General features: G+C 34.3%; 1 protein-coding gene across 1 annotated transcript; it reads right to left on the bottom strand.

The window, feature by feature from the left end:
• Positions 1-968: 968 nt before the first annotated feature.
• LOC145579992 (phosphoinositide phosphatase SAC3-like) lies at positions 969-22017 on the bottom strand. Its single transcript, XM_081637306.1, has 16 exons — positions 21378-22017; positions 17996-18200; positions 17744-17909; positions 14792-15014; positions 14466-14542; positions 14001-14188; positions 12194-12291; positions 11602-11735; positions 11377-11505; positions 10173-10530; positions 8852-8973; positions 8478-8591; positions 7921-8112; positions 5025-5201; positions 2487-2595; positions 969-1575 (listed from the first exon to the last, which is right to left on the bottom strand). Exons 1-16 carry the CDS (start codon positions 21471-21473, stop codon positions 1459-1461), a joined length of 2505 nt encoding a protein of 834 aa, XP_081493432.1. The 5' UTR covers positions 21474-22017; the 3' UTR covers positions 969-1458.
• Between the last annotated feature and the right edge of the window lie 251 nt (positions 22018-22268).

The following is a 22268-nucleotide window of genomic DNA, read 5'->3' as shown; positions in this document are numbered from 1 at the left end:
AAATTTGTCAATCTCATATTCGTGGAGGCCTCAGTCTCAGAGTTTGGCTCCATAGTTGTGTGGTTTTATTAGCCAACACAACTTTCTGTATTTTTTTTTTTTTTGGAAAATTGTCAGTCAGAACAAAATCTTTAAACTAAAACATCAGATTTTTGGCCTTTTTTTTTCGCATGGCATTCAATATACAACAAATTGCAAAAGTGTAAATGTTGTGTAAGTGGATTTATAAGTGTTAAAATGTACTCGACCAACCTAAACTAATCAAAGTGATCTAATGCAAGGATAGAATAATTTAGCATAACTCGAGTTTCAAATAACACAATCCAACTAAACCCCATTGATGACCTAAATTGGCCTTTTAATAGGTAGGTACGGCAGTGATAGACTGGTAGCAGCCATACAAGCAATACCAGTTACGATGTATACTGGTATCATCACTCCACCAAGGAAAATCCAACACGTGGCTAGGTAATTAAACCACTTGGACAAGCTTTATACTCCTTCATTTTAGAGTAATGGCAAATCTTAACCTTCAAAATTAACAATGGCTGATTATTTAATAACAATACCAAGACAAATCATAATTCATGTTATGGTAACAGGTTTTTGCGATATTCTATTTCTTTGCAGTCGACCAAAGAAAGCAAAAATACAATGTTACCAATGAGAATCTTCGATATGTATATCGAAGTATATGCAATGGTAAGTACAAAATACAAAAGAGTACATGGTTATACTTAAACTCTAATGTTAAAAGAAGATGCCTACGAAAGAATCTTTGAAGACAATTCATATTATTACAATAAAATACACATTTCTAAATCTTTACACATCAAGTTCTCATTTAAAAAAAAAAAAAAAAAAAAAAAAAAAAAAAAGAAAAGTAAAATGAAATTTTAATTAAAGAATAATTGGTGAAATTCAGGAAATAAGGAGTTGAAAATGACATTGAGAAAGCAGTCCAACAATTGTACAAAACCAACTATTCCTTAATGTCCTCTTTCTTCTATCATTTTCAGTATGAAATTCCTTCAATTCGATCTATTGTTAAAACAGATGAAAAGAATCAACTGCCTACATTTGCAAGAGGAGCTCACAAGAGCAAAGGATACATATTTACAAGAAAATAGTTCAAGGAGAAAACAAGAAAGAAAGCAAAGAAAAGGAAGAAAAAAAAACTCCTAAAAGAATCTGTAAACTATTGGCTATTTACCATCAGCTTCTGATTTTCAAATGACAGGTGAGGCAATTGCTCAAGCACTCCACTAAGCATTGTCAGCTCACACGGTACCAGCTCACTCTCTAGCCTAAAAGCTCCATATTAACTTCGCAACTCTTACGATAAACGAAGGGGCATGGAATTCATTCACAGGGAGAACAAAGGAAGAGCTCCGCACACAATCTCAAAATTTCAGACAGGAGGAAGACAGGAAACCACAGCAAGAAAGTTCAAAATTTTCAAAAGCAAAGCGACTCTCCTGATACAACCCAACGCACAAAGCTTTCGGAGAATTCTTCTAGCACAGAATCATTAACCTGGCCACATGATGATAGTTCTCCTGTCTGTTCCCTTGTCTGTAACAAATTGTCCAGATAGACTAGTATAAGCATACAAGAATGTTGAGGAAAGTGCCTAAATACATAATCAAAACTTTGAATGGGGGAAGAGATTGAGAACTATTTCAGACAAAATTTGTGGTCCTTTTTTCCATGTAAAATATCTCCTCTTACATTGCAGACAAAGTTTACACAGGTATTGAACTATATTTTTTTTTTAAAAAAAATTCAAAATCCTAGTTAAAAAAAAAAAAAAAAAGACAGCACCTTGGTGTATCATTAATTTTTACACAAGACAATTTGATCGCAAATATAAGTATTCCATCTACCTTAGTGTACCCCAGAGCAACGTTGGAAATTTTATAGTTTTAACTAACAACCCTTTTCCTAACACCACCTAAAGGTCTTTGACCATGTTGGATTATTTACTAAAGTGTAGACAATTTCATGAGCCATTTAGACATCCGTATTAATCCAAGCCAAATAATACTGCACAATACGACTCAAAATGGTGTAAAAATAGCTCACTTAACTATACCCTATATATAAAGACACCCAAACAAATCCCTTCCCTAGACTGTTCTGACTTCTCAAATGTACTGCATCTCAGGAACATCATTAAACATGTTTGTAACTTAAAACCTCATATACGTAGTACTTGTGATTAGAGAAATAAAGTCAAAGTCTTAAATATTTAAGGTAGTTAAGTGTTAATCACTCCATAAAGATACTTTAGCTGACAATGAAAGAATGTGACAATATGTTTTATTTTATCAATGCTCAAGTGATCAATCCCTGTTTGACAAACCTAACATTATATGGATTGCCAAACATACAAAATAATTAGATTGTGCATAATAGCTAATTTGGAAGGACTTTGAGAAAAAACTATAGATTACTATTGCTAATTTACTGTGCGAGGGACTCACCCTCATGCCTGATCCATACTGACTGCTGGATGGAGTTGTTTCTCCTGTCACTCCATTCATGACATTATCCAATGATACACCAGTAAGTGGAGAATTCATAGACATCGACCTGCCAAAAATAACAATAAAAACATTAGTGGTAACACTTGTAAGAATCCTCTCTCATTTCCAGTCTCCTTGAGCTTATATATATATATATATATATATATATATATATATATAGACCAGCTGAGGGTAGAACCTTAATGTGCTGATATTATAGAATATAAGTGGTTGGCAAATAGATTGACAACTGACAGCTCATCACATACTAACTTCCGAGGGGAACTAATGACCTAAGTCAAAAACATATCACTTTTATATTATTTACAACGATAGGCAAGAAAGGGGGACAATTGAGGGAGAGGGTTATCTTATGCTTCACCAAATGATACACTTCCTCCGTTCCAAATTAATTGAAACATTGTGAATGTTGACAATATTCATAAACTTTACTTTGCCTAACATGTGTGAATTATAGATCTGAAAAAATATAGTCGATCTTGTCAGATCCGTTTTAAATGCTTACTTAATTAAAATAAAAATTTTATTATTTTTCACAATAGTATAATTAAAGTAGTTGGTATATATATATATATATGGGAAGACTCTCGTGAGAACCCCTCCTTTATGAGAGAATTCTTCTTATGTGAGAACACTTTTTATGTTCTAAATTTTTACTCGTATGTTCTAATTTTTTACTCGTATGTTCTATATTTTAAATCTGTTGTTTAAAACTTTTCCCCAGGTGTTCTAAATTACATTAGATGTTCTAAATTAGTACTCATATATTCTAAACCATAAATTAGTTAAGTTAGATGTTATAAATTTTGAATGACTTATTCCAGAAATTTAACTTATATGTTCCAAAATTTTAAAACGTGCGTGTGTTCTAAGATTTTTAGTTATATGTTCTAATTCTATATGGGGCAAGGTGAAAGGCTACCCAGCTTCTTGTAAGCAAGGCAGAATTTGAAAGCATATGTTCCGATTTTTACTCGCATGTTCTAAATTTTTACTCATATGTTCTACATTTTTAGTCCCATTTTCTATATTTTATACCAGGTGTTCTAAATTTTTTATTCACATGTTCAAAATTTTACTCATATGTTCTAGTTTTCTAAAGCAGATTTTTTTTTTTTTAATTTTTACTCACATGTTCTAAATTATAGATCAGTTTTCATATAAGTATGAATTCTTACATATGGACCTATTCTCACCGGATCCTATATATATATCAACTACCTTTGGAACAGAGGAAGTATGTTCCAATGATTCTCAGGCATAAACCTTTTTATTTTCAACAGTAATTATCTAAGAAAATGTTTATCACAAGATAGTTTGTCTAAAAGCAAAGATAACAAAATAACATTATGCAATCCTAAATACTGGCAATCCTAACTGTAGGTACCCAAATACTGGCAGTTACAATTTACCTAAAAGCATACAACAGCTATTACCTCCATATGACTATTACATGTCAAAAGCATTTAATAAGAGATAACATGACAAATTGTCTCCATTTGCTCAGGAAATATTTTACTCTGCAGCTCTGCCTCGTTATTTAATTGTATTTTGTATATAATGTGAAGGGATATCCACCATACTCTCAACAAGAAAGAACATTACTGCATTCTAGAAGAAGGAAGGTTAATCCTTCCTTCATGAACATGTATCTATGTCAATGATATGGTTGTTTTACAATAAAAATATAGCCATGGTTAATCGTATTTGATTATATAGTGCAAAAAGGTTTAGAGAAAGTAATCTTTTGTTTCCTTATCAGCACAAGAACAGTAATTCCAATTATTGGAAGATGAATTGTAGAATCTCCCCTCACGTGTTACCTCCTCCTAAATCCAACATTAGTTGCATGTACCTCCTCCTACCTATATTAAGTTGTAATAATATACATACAACAAATGCACATTCAAATTTTGTCTTTAACCCATTCCAACTCTTCCATGAGTTATGAAGATCAATTATATTCAGTTAATAAAGGAACATATACATTTATACCAAAAAAAAAAAAAACACCACTACTACTCAAACTATTTCCAGTGGAAGTACATATCCCAATTCCCAACTAAAAAAATCAGGCTAAACAACGTTCAAGAATGTGACTGCCAGGTACATTAGGAAATTGAGTGAAATGCAAAGACTGTGAGTTCATGTAAAAGTGCTAGTGAAATGAAATAAGGTTGCCTATTGATTACTTTTTTGTTATTAGATTTATAATATTTTCAACTCATCTCTTTGTACTCATTGAGTTATAATTTCTTTAACTACACAGCTAAAACAGAACAAAACTTTTAGGTCATTACTCCTTTTTTCTATGCTCTCTATTTCTACATCTGCAGAATCCAAAGAACCAATAAGATCCATGGAATTTCTTTCCATGCTACTGTAATCTAGTACTGATAAAACCATCAAGCTTCAGATTAACCGCCACTACTGGAATACATGCACTAAACTTATAAGCAAAACTCAAAAATTTACCTCTCACAAGACTCTTCCCCACATGAATATCCAGAAGACGAAAGCCAATCCAAGTCTACAAAATTTGAGCTATCTACTGTATCTATGCGTTCATGGACGTTGACATTATCATTCTCAGCATAATATTCTCTTTGCACATCTCCAAAAAGCTGCTTGCGAGGCATAGTTTGGGAATATCTGTCACAAAGACAGTTAAGGAAACAAACGCACTATGCATTAGAAATGAACTGACTAAAGAGCTGCAAGACATGAAGCTCTAACATTGAAGCATAAGCCACTGAATTAAAAATACAAACGAACAGAATAAATTAACAGTGTGACCCACAAACTCTGTAGAGAGATAATATCCACATGCAAGAATGGTAAAAAAGAACTAATTACATTGCTGACTTTAATTCCACTGATACTCCAGATTGGTTAAGTCAGTTTTAAACAATGTTCACCAATGTCTCAGCAGAAGAAGACACACGTTGATAAGAAAGTACTTCTAGTCAAGACTATACTAGTATTTCTTCAAGAGTTGCATACTTGCGTGTTGATGTAGCCGTCCCCACTTATGGGATTAAGATTTTGATTGATTGATTCATTGAGTTGCATGTTGATAAAACATTTTTTTTTCCCCGTAGAATTTTTTTATAAGCATTTTATTAGAGCTCGAAAAGAGGAATACATCAAGAGGACAAAGTGTTCCTCTAGGAGAAAGTGAGAAACACAGCTAAATATTTACAAATTATTCCATTTGTATCTTTTATACAAAACAAGCAAGAGATGAAGTAGCTCCATTTCTGTTCTAGCAATATGGTCCACAAGATGCCATCATGATATTTTGCTTAACTTCTCCTTGCCTCTTCTGAACCTCACAAAACAGTTTTAAAACCAATTCTTTATAGGACAAACCCTAATATCCCTCCGTCTTCAGCCAACATACTCCACCCAAACAAACTAGGCGATCATTTCAGACCTCTCCTCTGCTTCAAACAATCAAACCATAAAAACTCCCTTATCAGCATCTCATTCTTATGTGCATTAGCCACCGTAACCTTAAACAAAGACAGCTAATACAGGCAAGTTTGATAAAGAGTAATTCTGCCACCGAGGAAAAAGTAAATCATCTACCACCCATCTAACCTTATCCAAATCTTCGAAAGAACTGATTTCTTCGAATTACTTAAAGCAAGGGTTGAAGTTATATTGCAAGATCTGTAAGACACCCTAAGATTTCCAACTGATTTTATATTAAGCAGGCTACAACAAAAGAGCACGTAAGAATGAATTTTCAGTCTGACAAGCTAACAGTGGGATCTCAAATCTTTTTATGCTCTCAAATAGGAATTAAGGGAATGCATATTCAGTAACAACTACACTAATCCAGAAGAACCATGTACTTATCTTGAGCCCTCCCAAATTTTGATACCACTTCCTAACTTTAGAAATCTAATCATTGGTCTTTCCTATATTACCCTAGCTAGTATAACTTCCACCATTTCTTTACTTGCAACAAAGCCTCATGCCACGCACTTTAAGGAAGATATCTAACAATCTAATCGAACAAATTAATCAGAATTATTTATACACATAATACCTAACCCTTCAATACTCCCGGTGTAAAAAATATTTTAATAGTCGTACATTTACCTTCCTCTAACCACTTCCTAAAATTGGGTGCTTTAAACCTGTGTTGCAAGTAAAAGAATATAGAGGAAGTGTTAAACTACTAATTCCAAGTGAAGGTGACTTAGTTTCATGGAAGAGATAAGATACTACCCAATTATGGTACTTTGATTCAATTTCTTAATTAAAATCTCAGATTAAATGTGGATGTAGCACATTATTGATGGAAGAGCAGTATACTATAATGCTAATTTGAAGGGACGCATTAGAACGTAATACCATCAGATAAGTCACATGCTGAGCTGTCCTCAAATCTGCTCTAAGAAGAGATGGCTTCTTGGTAAAATTTAAGCTCCTTTGTAAATTCCTAATTTTCTCGTCTTCCTTCCCTTAAATACTTTTCTTTCATTGGCTGAGGCCCTTATATTTTTTGTTTTAATGATGCCAATGCAACAACATTAAACGCCCTCTCAAAGGGTCTTAATAAACCCTATCATCCTCCTTTACCTGCCCCAAAACAAATTCCTTTCTATCCCATAGTATTCCATTTTGTACAAAAATGTCTCGCAATCTTCTAATCGGAGGAACTGAACCCTGGCACTTGGAGTCTCAAAGTGGAGATATGAAAGGGAAAAAAAAATATAGCTCCATTTCTTGATTCATAACCTACTTAGTTATTTAAGAGAGAGATTATAGTCAAATATATATATATATATATATATATATATATATATATATATATATATATATATATATATATATTAAAAAAAAAAAAAAAAAAAGTTACTAAGCTGTGGCCAATTTCAGTGAGTCTGAGTCCATTATTTAGCATCTACTAACCCATGCAACAGTTATTACATTAATCATGCATGTGTAAAATAGACAAAAGTAAATGGACAATGGAATAAGGAAAGTATCATAGAGACTATAACATGAAAATAAATTTGAACCTTCCTTTATTGTACTCTCATCAACTGGAAGTCTGGAAGGCAATTTTCATTCAACAAAAAAACAGACAGCTTCAAATGAATGCAAATCTGCTGTCCCAAGCTACCCAACAGGCCAACATTCCCAAAAAAAATCATGACACAGAATTATCTATGGAAACAATCACACATTTGTACATAAACTTGCAGCAAACATCATCAAATAAATTTCAGGTCTCATTCTTATAAAGTATACTAGTATAGTATAATGACAAGTGCATCAACAAATATCACCCTACACCTATTTCGAAGCAAACAGTAGTATGAGATATGAAACATAACATCACAGTGAATCAAACCTGTAATATGACGTATCATTTTCCTTATGTGACATATCAGGAGATGATTCAACCATAATCCGGTTAGAACCTTCAGATGTATCAGGGAATACCAAGTTTGTAAAATTCTCCTGTAGTACATGTCTGGATGAAATGGGAGTGTCTCTTCCATGCAGCATGTTTCCATCTGACCAGCATCTTTTGAATAAAGACCTAACAGCAGAAGGTTAAGCAATGATCATAATCGTTTATTTCCAGATTTTATTAGGAACATCAAATATTAATATTGCAAAGGAAGAAAACTATGAGGTCAGCTAATAGCATGTGGAATTCCACAAGCCACACCACCCAATTACATGAATAAACCTTGTAGAAAATACTCTCTGAGTCTCTGCATCAAGTATGTTCAGCCTCAAAAATATAGTGTTCCAGCAAATCATGCGTAGAAATACTATGGTGTCTTCCCCGAAATGGAACATATTTAGTTACCTCAAAACTACAAATCATCAAAAATTTAAGCAAGTATTCAAAATTAAACAGTGCCTAATCCAAATGTTCAACTCCCGAACTACAATTACCTTCCATTTTCATCAACATCCATTTGCCCATTTCTCCCCGCAGTGCAGTTGTAATCGGAGCCCAAATCCCACAGAGCTGGCTTCTCCTGCTGCGGTTGGAAATGTCCCAGGAATCTGCACAATATTGATTTAGCGACAATGTCCAAGAGCATAAGCAATATTTCTGTTAATTTGATGGCTGAACCCAACAAGGTAACATATTTATGCAGTAAGAAGCTACCATGCTTGTCAAAAAGCCACATTAATTATTTTCTAATGTCCAATGGGAATACAATGATGGAAATAACCTGTTTGTGTAAGAATCTATTAAGACTGCTTTGCAGACAGCATAAGCAACAAAAAAATTTGTTTAAAGGAAGTCAAAGTGAACTTACACATTTATAGCATTTTGCTTCTCTGCATCCATATATGCATTGCTATAATATCTTTGCAGAGTTCTGAAGAATTCCTGGGATTGGGTCGCTGCTTTCCACTGACCCCTTCTTTGAGAGAATATCTACAAGTGCAAGGGTGGAAATATTATAGTAAAAACATACTCAGGCAACCAAAGATTGAAAATGCCTTTGCATATCAAATGACTGTCCCTGCCTTGGTAGTGAGGAGCAGGGGGGTGTTGACCTGTGGACATATCCTCAGTGACTAAACAAGCATCAGCAACGTTTCTGTTCAGCGTCTTTCCCATGCCCAAGATGGCCTCACCCCCAACACCTCCCACGTAATACAACGGGGAAAGACTAATGGGGTCTTTTACAAATGATGGTTCTCCTGACTAAACTAGCTAAAGATGATGCCTAATATTTAAGGTTTTCACCCTAGTTTTAGCAGAAATTACAGTCAATTTATCACATTGCTTGTCTTCCTTCTCTAATCCCACTACCTTACCAACTCAAAACCCATAATGATAATAGCCATTCCTCTTACTTGGCCATTAAAGCAATGATACTTTCCAAGAGAATCTCAGAATTCAAAAGGAAATTCCATCCCCTTAGACAGCAGGTTGGATCATAAGGAAGGAATACTCACTAAAAATATGTAACAATCTACAACCAATAACAACAATATGCTAGAGAAATTAAACAAGAAAATCTGACTGACAAAATAAAAGAGGTTTTTTGATTGATGAAGTAAGAAGGGTTGCTTACAAAAGTGGTTTGAGGCCACCAATCTCCACTAGGTGACTTTAGGTCACCACTCTCACAATTTAATTCATCATACAAAAGCTGTCTATGTGTTACCCTTCTTCCCCTTTTTAAATGTACACATTCTCAAAGCCAAAAGCTGTCAAAAAGATCCCACCTACCCCCTGCAATCATTTGTCTTCTTTTCTCTAATATTGCTGCTCCACTACCACCCCTCCTGATGGTTCCTCTCGCCCCTTCTTTCATATGTGATCAGTCCACGTGGCCATGCACCTTGGCTCATTGCAAAATAATATCTTTTTTATTCGTTTCTAACGAGTTGGTACACCAGCTAGAGATAATCTAAATCTTTTTAAAACTACCCAATCTCTGTGAATGCATGAACATAGATAATCCGAATGATGGAACATTATACAGATGCTGCAAGTCATATGATTCAACTTTCTTAATTTCTATCTTTTTAGTAGAGGATTACAAGTCATACTACCAGCCAAAGTATTAAAGAAATTCATATAGAAAGAAATAACTTGTCAAAAATGCTCAGCAGTATACATACCTTGTTGTGAGCAGCAGAGCCTCCATACTGATGTGCAAGAGTGTCCCCCATTTTCTCATAGAACCCCATCAAACTATCAGCTAGCTGTGAGTTAAGGTCTACCTTCGGAACATCTATCATATCTAGAGAGTGAAGCTGGTGTCCAAGGGCAGCTAATCCATAGGCAAACTGTGCAACATTTGTGCGATCTAGGCAATCTATGCAATTGGTCCTTAAAACGCCATTTTGGAACATTGGCTTCCTGTCAGCAAAATCTCCATTGGTTTTATTTTCACCAGCATCTCCTTCAACATTATCCACATCCTCACAGCCAAAAAGAGGATCATTCTGTTCAGAAGAGTCTATTGTCTCGAAGTCCCTGCATTATTTTTTTAAAGTTAACTTTATTCCCAGGAGTCATATCACCACAAACTAGAATAGCCAGATTTTCAGTTGTCACTAACATACAGCTATCACTTAAACTGTTCTGGCAGCCACATTTGTTACAAAAAACTTAAGATCAACCTGGAATATCAGCATAGATATGACAAAGAAGGAAATATAGACAGACAGATATCACAGTCTAGATTAGAGACCTCATAAGAATAAACCTGTCAGAATTATTCCCTGATACCAGAAGGTAGACAGACAAAGTATAAAGTTCGCAGCATAAGAACTTAGACATCTATACTTCCAAAACACAAGCATTACCACATCTTGAGTGGGCACTAAACTCATGAAATATAAAAATGAAAAAGTTAACCCAGTGGGCATGAGAATTACGGAAATTGAAAGACACATTGCCCTCTTAAATCAATGTTGAGTCCTTCAACATGAATTTATCAAACAAACATTTGCCGCAAACGATAATAATATGTTATTGATGTAATTGGCTTTTGAAACTTTTCTGCCTTCCTTATTCATTATTCTCATGCCTGACACCATATACAGACCCGGTAGATAATAAAACGTGCATATCATATAACTTGGAAAGATTATCATGAATTATAAACCATGTGTATAGCAATATAACAGCTTCCCGAAGAAAAAAGAGTTCCCATTATGTAAGCTACATACATGCGTGCTCAAATTAAAACATAAATTCCAATAGGATCACAAAAAAATAACTTTCTGACTTGATTCTCTTACTTTTGTAAGGATATAGACAGAACAAGAAATGAATTCCTACATAACACCATCAAGAATTTCTTATGAGATAACTTACCCAGAAGATGGACATTCTAGAGGATCACCAGACCCGGCAGCTGGTAGTAGTTGACAGTAAAAGAATCCTGTTAGTGTCAATGCATATGCAGCAACTTTTCCTAGGAGAAGCAACACATTTGTAGATTTGCTGGAAGAGGAAAACAGAATACTCAGGCCTGATGATAATTATTGAAAAGCTTAAATTAGAGATTTTGGGAGTATAAGAATGACAGACATAAATTACCTTCGTGAATGTTTATTCAAATCCCAGTGCAGGAACTTCAAGCGTTTTTCTTCAGGCAAATCTTTATTAATAAATTCAATTGCATTTGCAAACTCTTGACGCAGAATAGACTCTCGTGGCCTCTTTTCAGCCGTCTGTTCAAGAAAGATGATAGCATACGCAATCAGAACTTATTCTGCTTCGAACACTAGAGATTCTTAAAATCCTACTCAATTTGTTACTCAAAATATCATTTTGCCTCAAATGCCCATGCTGGATACTAAACTATTTGATATGGATATGGTCAATTGACACTAATGACAAGTCTAAGTAACCAAGGAGAGGACACATCTGTTTACTTGTTGAATTCAGCTACAAATATATGGGATAACTGAATCCTGCTCTGCAGAAGTAATGCATAGGATCTGTAAATGTTGATTTTTTATCACAATAATGACTTCAAAGAGGAAAATGCATCAGATCACCAGAGACATCCCTAAGGTTCAGTTTACGGTCTTTCAGGCTTCTTTTACATGTTTTATGACTGGCTGCCTAGCAATCAGATCAATCATAAAAAGAAAATCACTACAGCGTAAAAATTCTGGTAACATACCTTGATCAGATTTAAAATGATTATTGGATTGCCATATCGCTTGGTAAGATTTTCAAAATGGAGCCTTGTAGCTTCATAATTCTGGTCTTTCTTAGATACTGAAAAGAGAAACAGCATCAAAAAAAAAAAATTATCGCTATATCTTGCTTTACTGAAAAGGAAATGATATTAAATCTACTACAGAGAGCAACAAAATCAGGCCAGGTGTTTTTTAGAAAATAATCAAGTAATGCTCCAATATTACATAAATTATTTACTTTCTCAATATAAGAAAGGATAAAGCGATGCAGAGATTGCCACCTCATTATAGATATGACTAGTTCTTGGCTCCGGGTGTTTCACAAAAAAATCTTAATATATTGGTTTATTCACTATGTTTGATTCAACAAGATAAATTTTCATCAAAATAACCTTATATAATAGCTGTACCATTCCATCATCTCCCCATGACTGAAATTCAGCTGAATATCTTAAGAAATTTCAATCACAAAGAATTATTATTTTGGCAAAGGTAATAGCTTTGTCAATACTAGTCTTTATTTGCAAACACTATTCCCAAAACAACAATATCAATTGACGGACTGACTAATCTAGAAAGAGTAACTATAACATTAAGGCAATAAATGCTATTGATGAGGGCTTTTCTTATCAAAACTTAAGTTACTGAACTGCAGATTATTTTATAAAATGAAACACCACCAGGACCCACCGAACTCATTCAAATTATAAAGGGAGACACAACCAGGCTCCCTCCTATATAAACAAGCAGGGACTTTTTTTTTTTTTTTTTAATTCATTTTTACGAATTTTGCAAAGCGGAGAGTCAGCTCTTGAGGTTTATTTCAATGTTTCCCAAAATTTAAGGATCAAGGCGGACTTAAAATAAATGAATATGTAATCATCCTTTCATTCAATACACATAAAAAGCACCATTAATGACTATCAATTAGAAGAAATTGAGACATCCAACAAGTTATTGGTGCATTTCTATGAATGGCAATCATGAAATAGGAAGTAGAATTAATACTACCCTGATTTACTCTCATGGATCTTCTCTTTTGACACCTTAAAATGCACTTATTTTAGTAATATTATTAATATGTTGTTACATCTTATTTGTTATGATATTTTTAAATTATAAACTTATAAAAGGTGAGATCAAGGGTGCAACATTAGCATGTTCAACTTTTCCTTAATTTTAATCTATTATTATCCCAACATATATACATTAATAGTAAATCTTATGAACCAAGCATGTCAATGTGCCACATGAAGATCTTTAAATAGACAATTGCCTTTAGGGCTTTAGTTATACAAGTATGCATACTGGTTATGTTCCTAATTATGTTACACCATGCTAAGCAAAAGCATAGACTGAAAGAGAATAATTCCATGCATTCTTCACATTTCCTACTCCCAAACAAGTAAAAAGTTACATTAACGATCTCAGGATTGTAGTTGATTAATCAGGATTGCAATTGTGCTTATTTTGGCTAAGCTTGTACTTAGAAGATAACGAACATATTTACTTCTGACCCCAACCACAACCCACCACCACCACCACTAAGAGAAGATGGGCTGGGGGTGTTTGTGTACAGTATACTTCGTATTTATTTATTTATTTTACACCCCAATTTAAAATGTATGTATTCATCCTTATTTGAGAAGAATAGCATGTATGTAGCCTTACCAATCACCATACTAAAATCAAAGAGATTGTTTTTGGTGCCAATATTTAGTAACACTAATAACATTAACGATAACAACAATAACAAGCTGAGGGCTGCGATAATTAAGAAAAACGTACATATAATATCAGGCTTAATATTTAAGCGAGAAGTTTCCTGTGACCAAAAAAGAGGAATAGAGCCACGATTCTGGACGACAGAACTAATTCGCACAGGTAATCCTTCAGCAACATCCTCGAATACAATCTGTTCCGTTTCAACATCATTTGCCACTCGCCCTTTTTCATTAACTCCTCGTTTAAGATACCTAGTCAAAAGCAATTAGACCATAGACGGGAATTGCCAACTTAGGTCAGAAGAAAAAATTTCAATCTACATGTCAAATAAGTGGTGTAACATAGTATCGACTATTAAGAATTATTTGAACATAATTCACTAACCATATAAACCGAAGTCATTTTTCTAATTTTTAAAATAATATACAGATAACAAGAATTGTTTATATAAACAAATTTTAGGACAGGAAAAATGACTCAATAAGATTTCATAATTGACAGGAGATGTATTCAGAACTGTGAGCCAACCTTGTACCGGCATAATGACGTGAACGCCTAGCTATAAGGGTTAGCTTAAAGTCGCTCCCAGCTATAGAGAGTGTCCCCTGAAGTATACAAAAATAAGAAGAAAACTACAATTATACCATTAAAAAAAAAAAGGATAAGGTCGATAGAACACAGGTGGACAGCAGTAGACAATGTAAATGAAAATTCAGAAATTTTTTTAAAAAAAATTATTAATTAATTAAATTAAAAAGCTATTGGTCATCATGTGCATCTCATATTCTGACAATTAACTTTGTGTTCCAGACCGCAGCATTAACAACAAACTAGGAGACAAGTTCAACACTCACTTGCTTAAAAAAACCATAAACCAATGCAACAGTCCATAGTGTGTTTTGGAGATGACTTCGAATTCCACGGGTCAAAAATTCATTCCAGACAAACATAGTTTCATAGAGGACATGCCCTGTCTGTCTATCACACAGGTTCCTCTGTAGAGTACGCATGACATGATATGAATAGCTGAAGAAGAAGTCCTTCGTAAGATCAACCATGCACAGAAGCTTCTTATACCTGCACAATCAGCACAATAAAGATTTAACAAAAATGAAAGCAATTCTGCACTAAGAATTATTGGAATTTGGCAACACATGAAATTGAGACAAGGAAAACCACCAATTAACTTTTTAAATCAATTTGTGCAGGTCTTAACTTTCACCAAATGAATTATGTTCCAAAGATAAAGCTATATAAACTCATACGCCACTTAAGAAAATGAATACACAATAGGTGCAATAAAGACAAAAGTACAGCAGCTCAACATAGAAACATCTTTTGGGAGTGTGGTTGACCCTTTTCTATTTAAAAAGGAGAAAGAGCGGAAAGGCATACAAAATGCCAACTAATAACAAGAGAAATCCAGCTATCTTAACTTTCCTAAGTTGAGCATACACCACCATCCAGAATACTAAGATTGCAGCAAGTTCAAGTACCCAACCAGCTTAGTAAACCCTACTTAGGGGTCATTTGGTTCGTTAAATTGAAATAAATTGATCTCGGATATCATACTAGTGAGGTATGGGCCTCATACTTGTCTAAACTTGTTTGGTTTATTCTTTGCAATGGTTTTTACATGTCATTAAAGAAATGGATTGTGCATCTTAGGGGGAAGGTGGGTATGGGTCTAGGGGGATGTGGTGGAAGTAGAACCCCCTTGGTATGAGATTCCATACCTAAAAGGTTAAATCCTTACCAAACAATAAAATGGATGGAATGGAATTTAACTCCATTCCAAAAGCTCCAACCAAACGACCCTTAGTAAGATAAACTATAGTCCTTTGGTTTGGTTCAGATGGCCAACTCCAAGACATCAGACTCCAGACACCCACATCCATCGACCCACCCACACACACATAAACTTCTTAATACATCTGATTTCATGGATTGATCCTATTAGACGATATAGTAAGCCAAAAGCAAGATATAAATTCAACCTAAAAGGGAAAAAAAAAACAACAAAAGAAAGAAGGAAACACCTGAAACTGGCTAGATACTACATGATGGTCATTGTTTCCAATCAAAATTCTACAGACAACATCCAATTTCCTGACAAGTAACAATGCATAATTAGGGAATCTATACCCGGGAAACACTACTTTCCAGATTAATAAAAGAACTAATATCTAAATGCAACTCATATATCAATTTTCTAATCATGATAAACTGATATTATAAGATTTACCGATCTAACAAAAATACCCCTAAAAGATATTTTTAAAATATAAGAAAATTGAGTTTACAACAACATTTTAATTTTTAAATTTCCTAGAACAAGGATGTGTTCCCTAATCTTGAACTTCAAATTACTGCCTTTTCTTGCATTCCACATCATTCCACACCTCTAAAAAGGGTGAAAAATAAACAAATTTATCACAAGTCACTTAATTTCTATTGTCCCCTCCTTGAAATAATGAGAGGCATCTAACACCCTCACACTCCTTTCCTATCACAATAGTTGTTACAACAGCAGGTACAACAATAGCAACAGTGACGTAAGCTTCTATTGTTGCTTCCTTGCTACAATCAATTGGTCTCTAATGTCAGCAAGCTTAGCTCAGCATTAGCCTTACGTCATAAGCTTTTGACTCCACTGTCTGTTTCTTAGATTATGTTTCCACCCATTGTTCTCCTCTTTAACCTATTGAGAATACTGTTAATGCCTAAAGATATGGCCACTACTTGCTCATTGTCTTATACTAACTCAGAGTGGGCAGGTGATATTTTAGAAGGGACTATGATCCATCATGAAGAATAACAGCAGTTTTAGCAGTAACTGAAGGTTGATCAGTTGCTCTCCATCTAGCTCAATATCAACAGTTTTCCAATCAACATTGCAATACAGAAGTATGTTACCATCAACAAACAAACAAACAGAAGGATGGAACCATATCCTCCCAAGTTCCAGCAAAGTGGGGATCTGTGCTTTTGACAGAGAAAAAAAGATACCACACTTCAATAAAACTACGCACTGGTTTACATAACTGATCACTCTCAATAATGACAGATGCATGCAGATCAGGGAAGGAAGCTGAGAGAAGAAATCTTCCCATTCCCTTGTCCCCAGGGGGCTCTCCTTTAAGTCACCCCTAAAAGTCTAAGGCTCCATTTTGGATAACCATGCAAGTTTATACTGCACACTAAATTTTTTTTATGATGTATTTGTTAAATATGCATCTGAATTTCTCCTACTCCTATGACAGACAGGGAAGAGAAGTAAGCTAAGATTTACAACAAACTATACGCAGAGACAGTAGAAGAGAAAATAGTTAGAGAGAAACATCGTGTCCCGTCAAAGACAGTAGGTAGAGTAGAGATGAATTCAATCCTATTCACTTCGTTCAAGCCACAATCTAACAAAAATTTTTTAATAAAAAATTAAAAAATATACATATATAAATAAAGGCAAGAGAGAGAATGACAAAGAAGATGTTTACACAGACCCGACTCAACTTATTCATGTTGGTAGCTAGAAAGAGTTCATTTCCATAAAGTCAAGAGATAAAAGTTCCAGAGCGTAGTAGTGTACGCGATGCAAGAAGATAATTTTTTAGCCATTATATTGATCAATGGAAGAAAACAGCAGTACTTAGAGAAGTCAGTCAAGTCACTGGGTCAAGTGATAATTTATTGTACCAAATTATTTAGGTCTACTGTGGTGCTAGAGAAGATAAGAGAGAACCGCATCAGTATAAATTCCTGTATATATTCAAGGAAAAGTATCCAGAAGTCCGTGATTAGTATACCTGTATTCATTCCTTGAGTTCGTCATATGGCTTTGCTCTGCAGAATCTGGAAGAGCAATTATCTCACTCTTTGAGATAGCATATATCATGTGGCCACATATTGAGCCAATTTTCCTCCTTTGAGTGATTAGCAGCATATAATAAGGCCCCAGAAATTTAACAAATCCTAAAAAATGAGAAGAGAAGTTAAGGTCAACTTACTAACCATTTAACAATAGAGACTAAGTTTTAGGATCATATAAAATAACATACCAACAATTCCATAGCAAGTAGTGACAAATTTAAGTCCACCAATGGACTTATTTCCTTCATGTATCCGTTTCAAAATTTCGTTGCATTCACTTTCAGTATATGTAGTAGGATCTTCGTGAATGTTAAGTTCACATGGTTCTGACCTATCTATGGTTAACACACGCCAATATGTTCTACTCTTGTCCCTTCCTATCATGTAAAATTTCTGAATTATAAAAAAAACAGCCAATCAGAATAACAGCATAAACATTTCAGATAGAAGGCATTTATATCAAGCCACAAGCTATTTCTAGCCAACAAGTCAAAAGAAGATACAAAATTTCTCACGTTTGATCAACCCAGAAGATAATTCCAAAGCAATTAGGCAAAATATATACATACCTTCATATTAAAAACTTAAAAATTTTCCATGATGTTAAATGCTTGCTAGACTAGACATGCATGTGAAATAGATTGTTCCAATCAGGACAATATCTTCATGAGATAAATATTTATACAAGGTCCTAACAAACAATTTTAAAATCAATGCCTCCTCAGTGTAAGGACTTTAAGGAGAAACTGTCAACCATCTTAAATTATTTTATGGTTCTTCAATACACAAGGACGACAAACTAATCATTAGTATTCTTACAACTAACATGCTGCGTTAATAAGTAAAAAGCTTTTAACAAACTGTCCCAACTCCCAAACATCAGCAAGTTCATTTTACAAGATAATCACGGAATTTTTAATCAAAAGTCAATTTCTTTGTGCTCTTTTTAACCAGCAATTTCCCTATCTTAAATTCTTGAGCAAAGATATATGAAGGAAAATTACACACACGCGCATATGCTTGAGCTTAGTTTTAAAAGGCGCAAGGCGCAAGGCTAAGGCGCGCGTCTTTCGTATCCAAGGCGCATGTATTTACATATTTATTTCAAATTATTTTTGTTACTTTAATTGCATTTAATACCATTAAAAAGATTCGTAATAAATTAAATAATGATATATGTAAAGCTAAGGTAGTCTAAATTTGAAAAAATGTCCATCATTCTTCAATTTATAACAATTCATAACTTAAATTGTAGTTATTTTCCGTGAGACACAAAGGCGCTTTGAGGCGCGCGCCTTCCGTAGGTGACTGAGCCTCGCCTAGCTAAAGCCCATTTCCCTGAGCGTGGGAGCGAGGCGCGCCTAGAGCATGATGGTTTTGCTTCAATCATCCTTTTGCCCACAGATGATATGCACTTGGTATCATATGACTATATGAGTACACGCATCATGCATACCATCCTCATTACTTCAAATAGATTTAAAATCCACACATATATACAGTCCATACAGCCTCTACTAACATTAAGCCTCACTTCCACCTTTAAAACTTTAATAAAAGAAAGACCTTTCCAACTAATTTAGATTTGAGAACCCACCCAAAAAGCTGTCAAAAGGGAGGGCGAGCCCCAGTAAACCTCCCTCCTCATATAAACAACCTGGGACTTTCAAGTTCCATACCATGCCATTGGGCTGTATCAACGATAACTAATACAACTCTTTTTATTTTTATTTTTTCTTTTTATTTTTTCTTTGGCAATAGAAATCAAAAACAACTAAGGGTGCAGTCTTCTCAGCCAAAATTATCTATATTGCTCATTAGACCTAGTTGGTCCTAATCAGCCCCGGTTTTACCTTATGTTTAGATTGTTTACACCTGATTAGACCAGCCGTGAAACTTAATTTTTAAAGGTAAAAAGAATGCCCCAAACACCCCATAATACTTAAACAGCAACGGAGCAACCATTGTAGCATAGTACACCATTGATCTAAAAAAATTTCAAAGCCTCAAACCAGTCACAATAGTCTCCTCAAAATCCAAGAACCTTGAAACTTAGACCAAAGAAATGAAACCCAAAATCCTATACCTATTAGCCACTAATAATCACAACCAAAACTTTACGGCAAAAATTACCAATGATATCTAATTTATTCACTTTAGATACATCCTTGGCATAATTCATCAATACATTTACAAGTAAGAAATATGTTTTCTCTAGTTCCTCTTCAGTCCAATAATCACAATAAAAATCAGACCTCCAATAAAACTACAGCCATCTTATGGAGCTTATGGATAATCAAATTGCTATTTTCTTCTCTAATGCTATTCTCATAAACAATAAATGCAATGTCTAATTCTAATAAATTAACCTACGGATTTTGGATACTCCCTCTTCCCCTTTCTTTCACCAATAATTTTCACCTCTTTAATCCTCTCTTCAATACAAATTTTTTTCCAATTCAATTCAAGCAACAGCGGTTTTTACCATCTCTGATACTGGAGACTGTCTTTTAAATCAGTTTCCTACAACTTGAGAGAGGAACTATTTAAATTGCAGAAGGTGCTGCTCTCGTAGTTTATTGATTCTATACACCTTAAAAAAATGTATATGTGAATTACTTAAATGCTCTCCACAGTTATATAAACTGATCAGATTGCCATATCCTCAAGCAGAACATACCCAAAGTCATATTTATAATTTTATTTGAAGCATAACAAACTTCTCTACGATGAGCAATGTAATGTGCCATTGAACAGCGATTTGAGAAAAACATAGGTCTGTTATTCAATATGAATAAAGTCAATCATCATGGGAACACATAAGCACTAAGCAGTAACCGTGAAACTATACCTAATCACATTTCTAACATGGTATACAGACTACAGATTCCATTGTCTAGTTTACACATAAATCATATTTGGAACACATCCGCACTAACCGATAACCATTTTAACTATACCATGTCACATTTCCTACAAGGTGTACAGACTACAAATTCTCTATTCTAGTTAACACATACTCATAATGTGAAGCTGGGAATTCATCAGCACTAAGCGGTAACCATTTAACTATAATTAATTACATTTCCTACAAGGTGCTCTAGTACAGCTTACACACTGAACTACCCTCCACTAAAACCACATTTCGCAGTGTTTTTAATTCTCCTTATTTGTGCTCAAATTTGCTTAAGGAAATCACAAAACTACCCAAATGAAACATAGCAAAATATTGACATAATTAAACTTCAAACTCAACTTGAATAAAAAAATTCACAAGTATCAAGAATCCTAATCAACTTACCACACTTAAATCTACAACTAACATTAAACTATAAAACATTCCATAGAGATCTCAAACCCATAAAAATGTAAACCAGTCAACCAACATCCACAATTAAAATCCAAAAGTGGATGTCAGCAAGCTTAGTTAGTACACTCCCGCGGGTAATACCCAAGACCTGAAATCAAATCCCGTCTATTACATAAAATAAACATAAACACAAACAAGCAATATAAAATTCAAAACAACAAACAACAATCACAACAAGAACAATCAAAAGGGAGCGATACCGATCGAGTCTCATAGAGCCTGAACTTGTGCATACACGTCTCAGGAGGAGAGAGACTAGGGTGAAAAGGTTGAGGTTCCTCTTCTTGAGAACCCATTTTCCTTATTTTTCGCGCTCTCTTGTAGATCCCCGAGCCTCCGGGCTCGGGAATTTCTCAGACTCGCATTCAAATTCCTCACTTCAAATTAACAAATTCACCATCACCCAATTCTTGAACCATTGGCTGCTTCAAATACAGCATTTCCTTCACAAATTTTTCCCCAGTTCGATTTTTTTTCAATTACCCACATTCATTTACCAATACCCCACAAATTTTTGTCACACCCACAAAAAATTTCACCTTTTTTCACCCAAAATCATACAATTCTCCTCCTAATTCAGCTGAATTATTCGTACCCACCTCAAATTAAACCTCAATTTACAAGAAATTGACGGATCAAATTCAGAATATCCTGGTAATCTTGTTAATCTAATTAACAATAAAACTATTAAATTAAAAAATTAAAATTGGTAATCTAATTTTCTGGAAATTGGTTGAAATTTTTTGAGAGATTATGAGAGAGAAAGAAAGGAGAGGAAGTTGAGATCGGAAGAGGCAAAACCAAGACCACAACTTGGCAAATTAGCATATGCCAAAATCCCCACCGAATTTTCCTTTTTTTTTTTTTGTTTTCTTGGGTTAAAATATTAACTTTGTTCTATTATTGTTATTTTTATATGGCAATATAAGATTCTACCTCCATTTCATTAAAAACGTTCATATGGATTACTGGTGTTTTTACGGCCTCTAATACAAATGTTTAACCACTACAAATAACGTATTTCACTTCATTCGGATAATCTTATCTGTTATTTGCGCTAAATATAAAGACTAAGATATGTATCGAGATGA

Source organism: Chenopodium album, chromosome 14, assembly GCF_948465745.1.
Source record: "Chenopodium album chromosome 14, dcCheAlbu1.1, whole genome shotgun sequence".
NCBI lineage: Eukaryota > Viridiplantae > Streptophyta > Magnoliopsida > Caryophyllales > Amaranthaceae > Chenopodium > Chenopodium album.
This window is presented reverse-complemented; position numbering and strand designations above follow the sequence as displayed.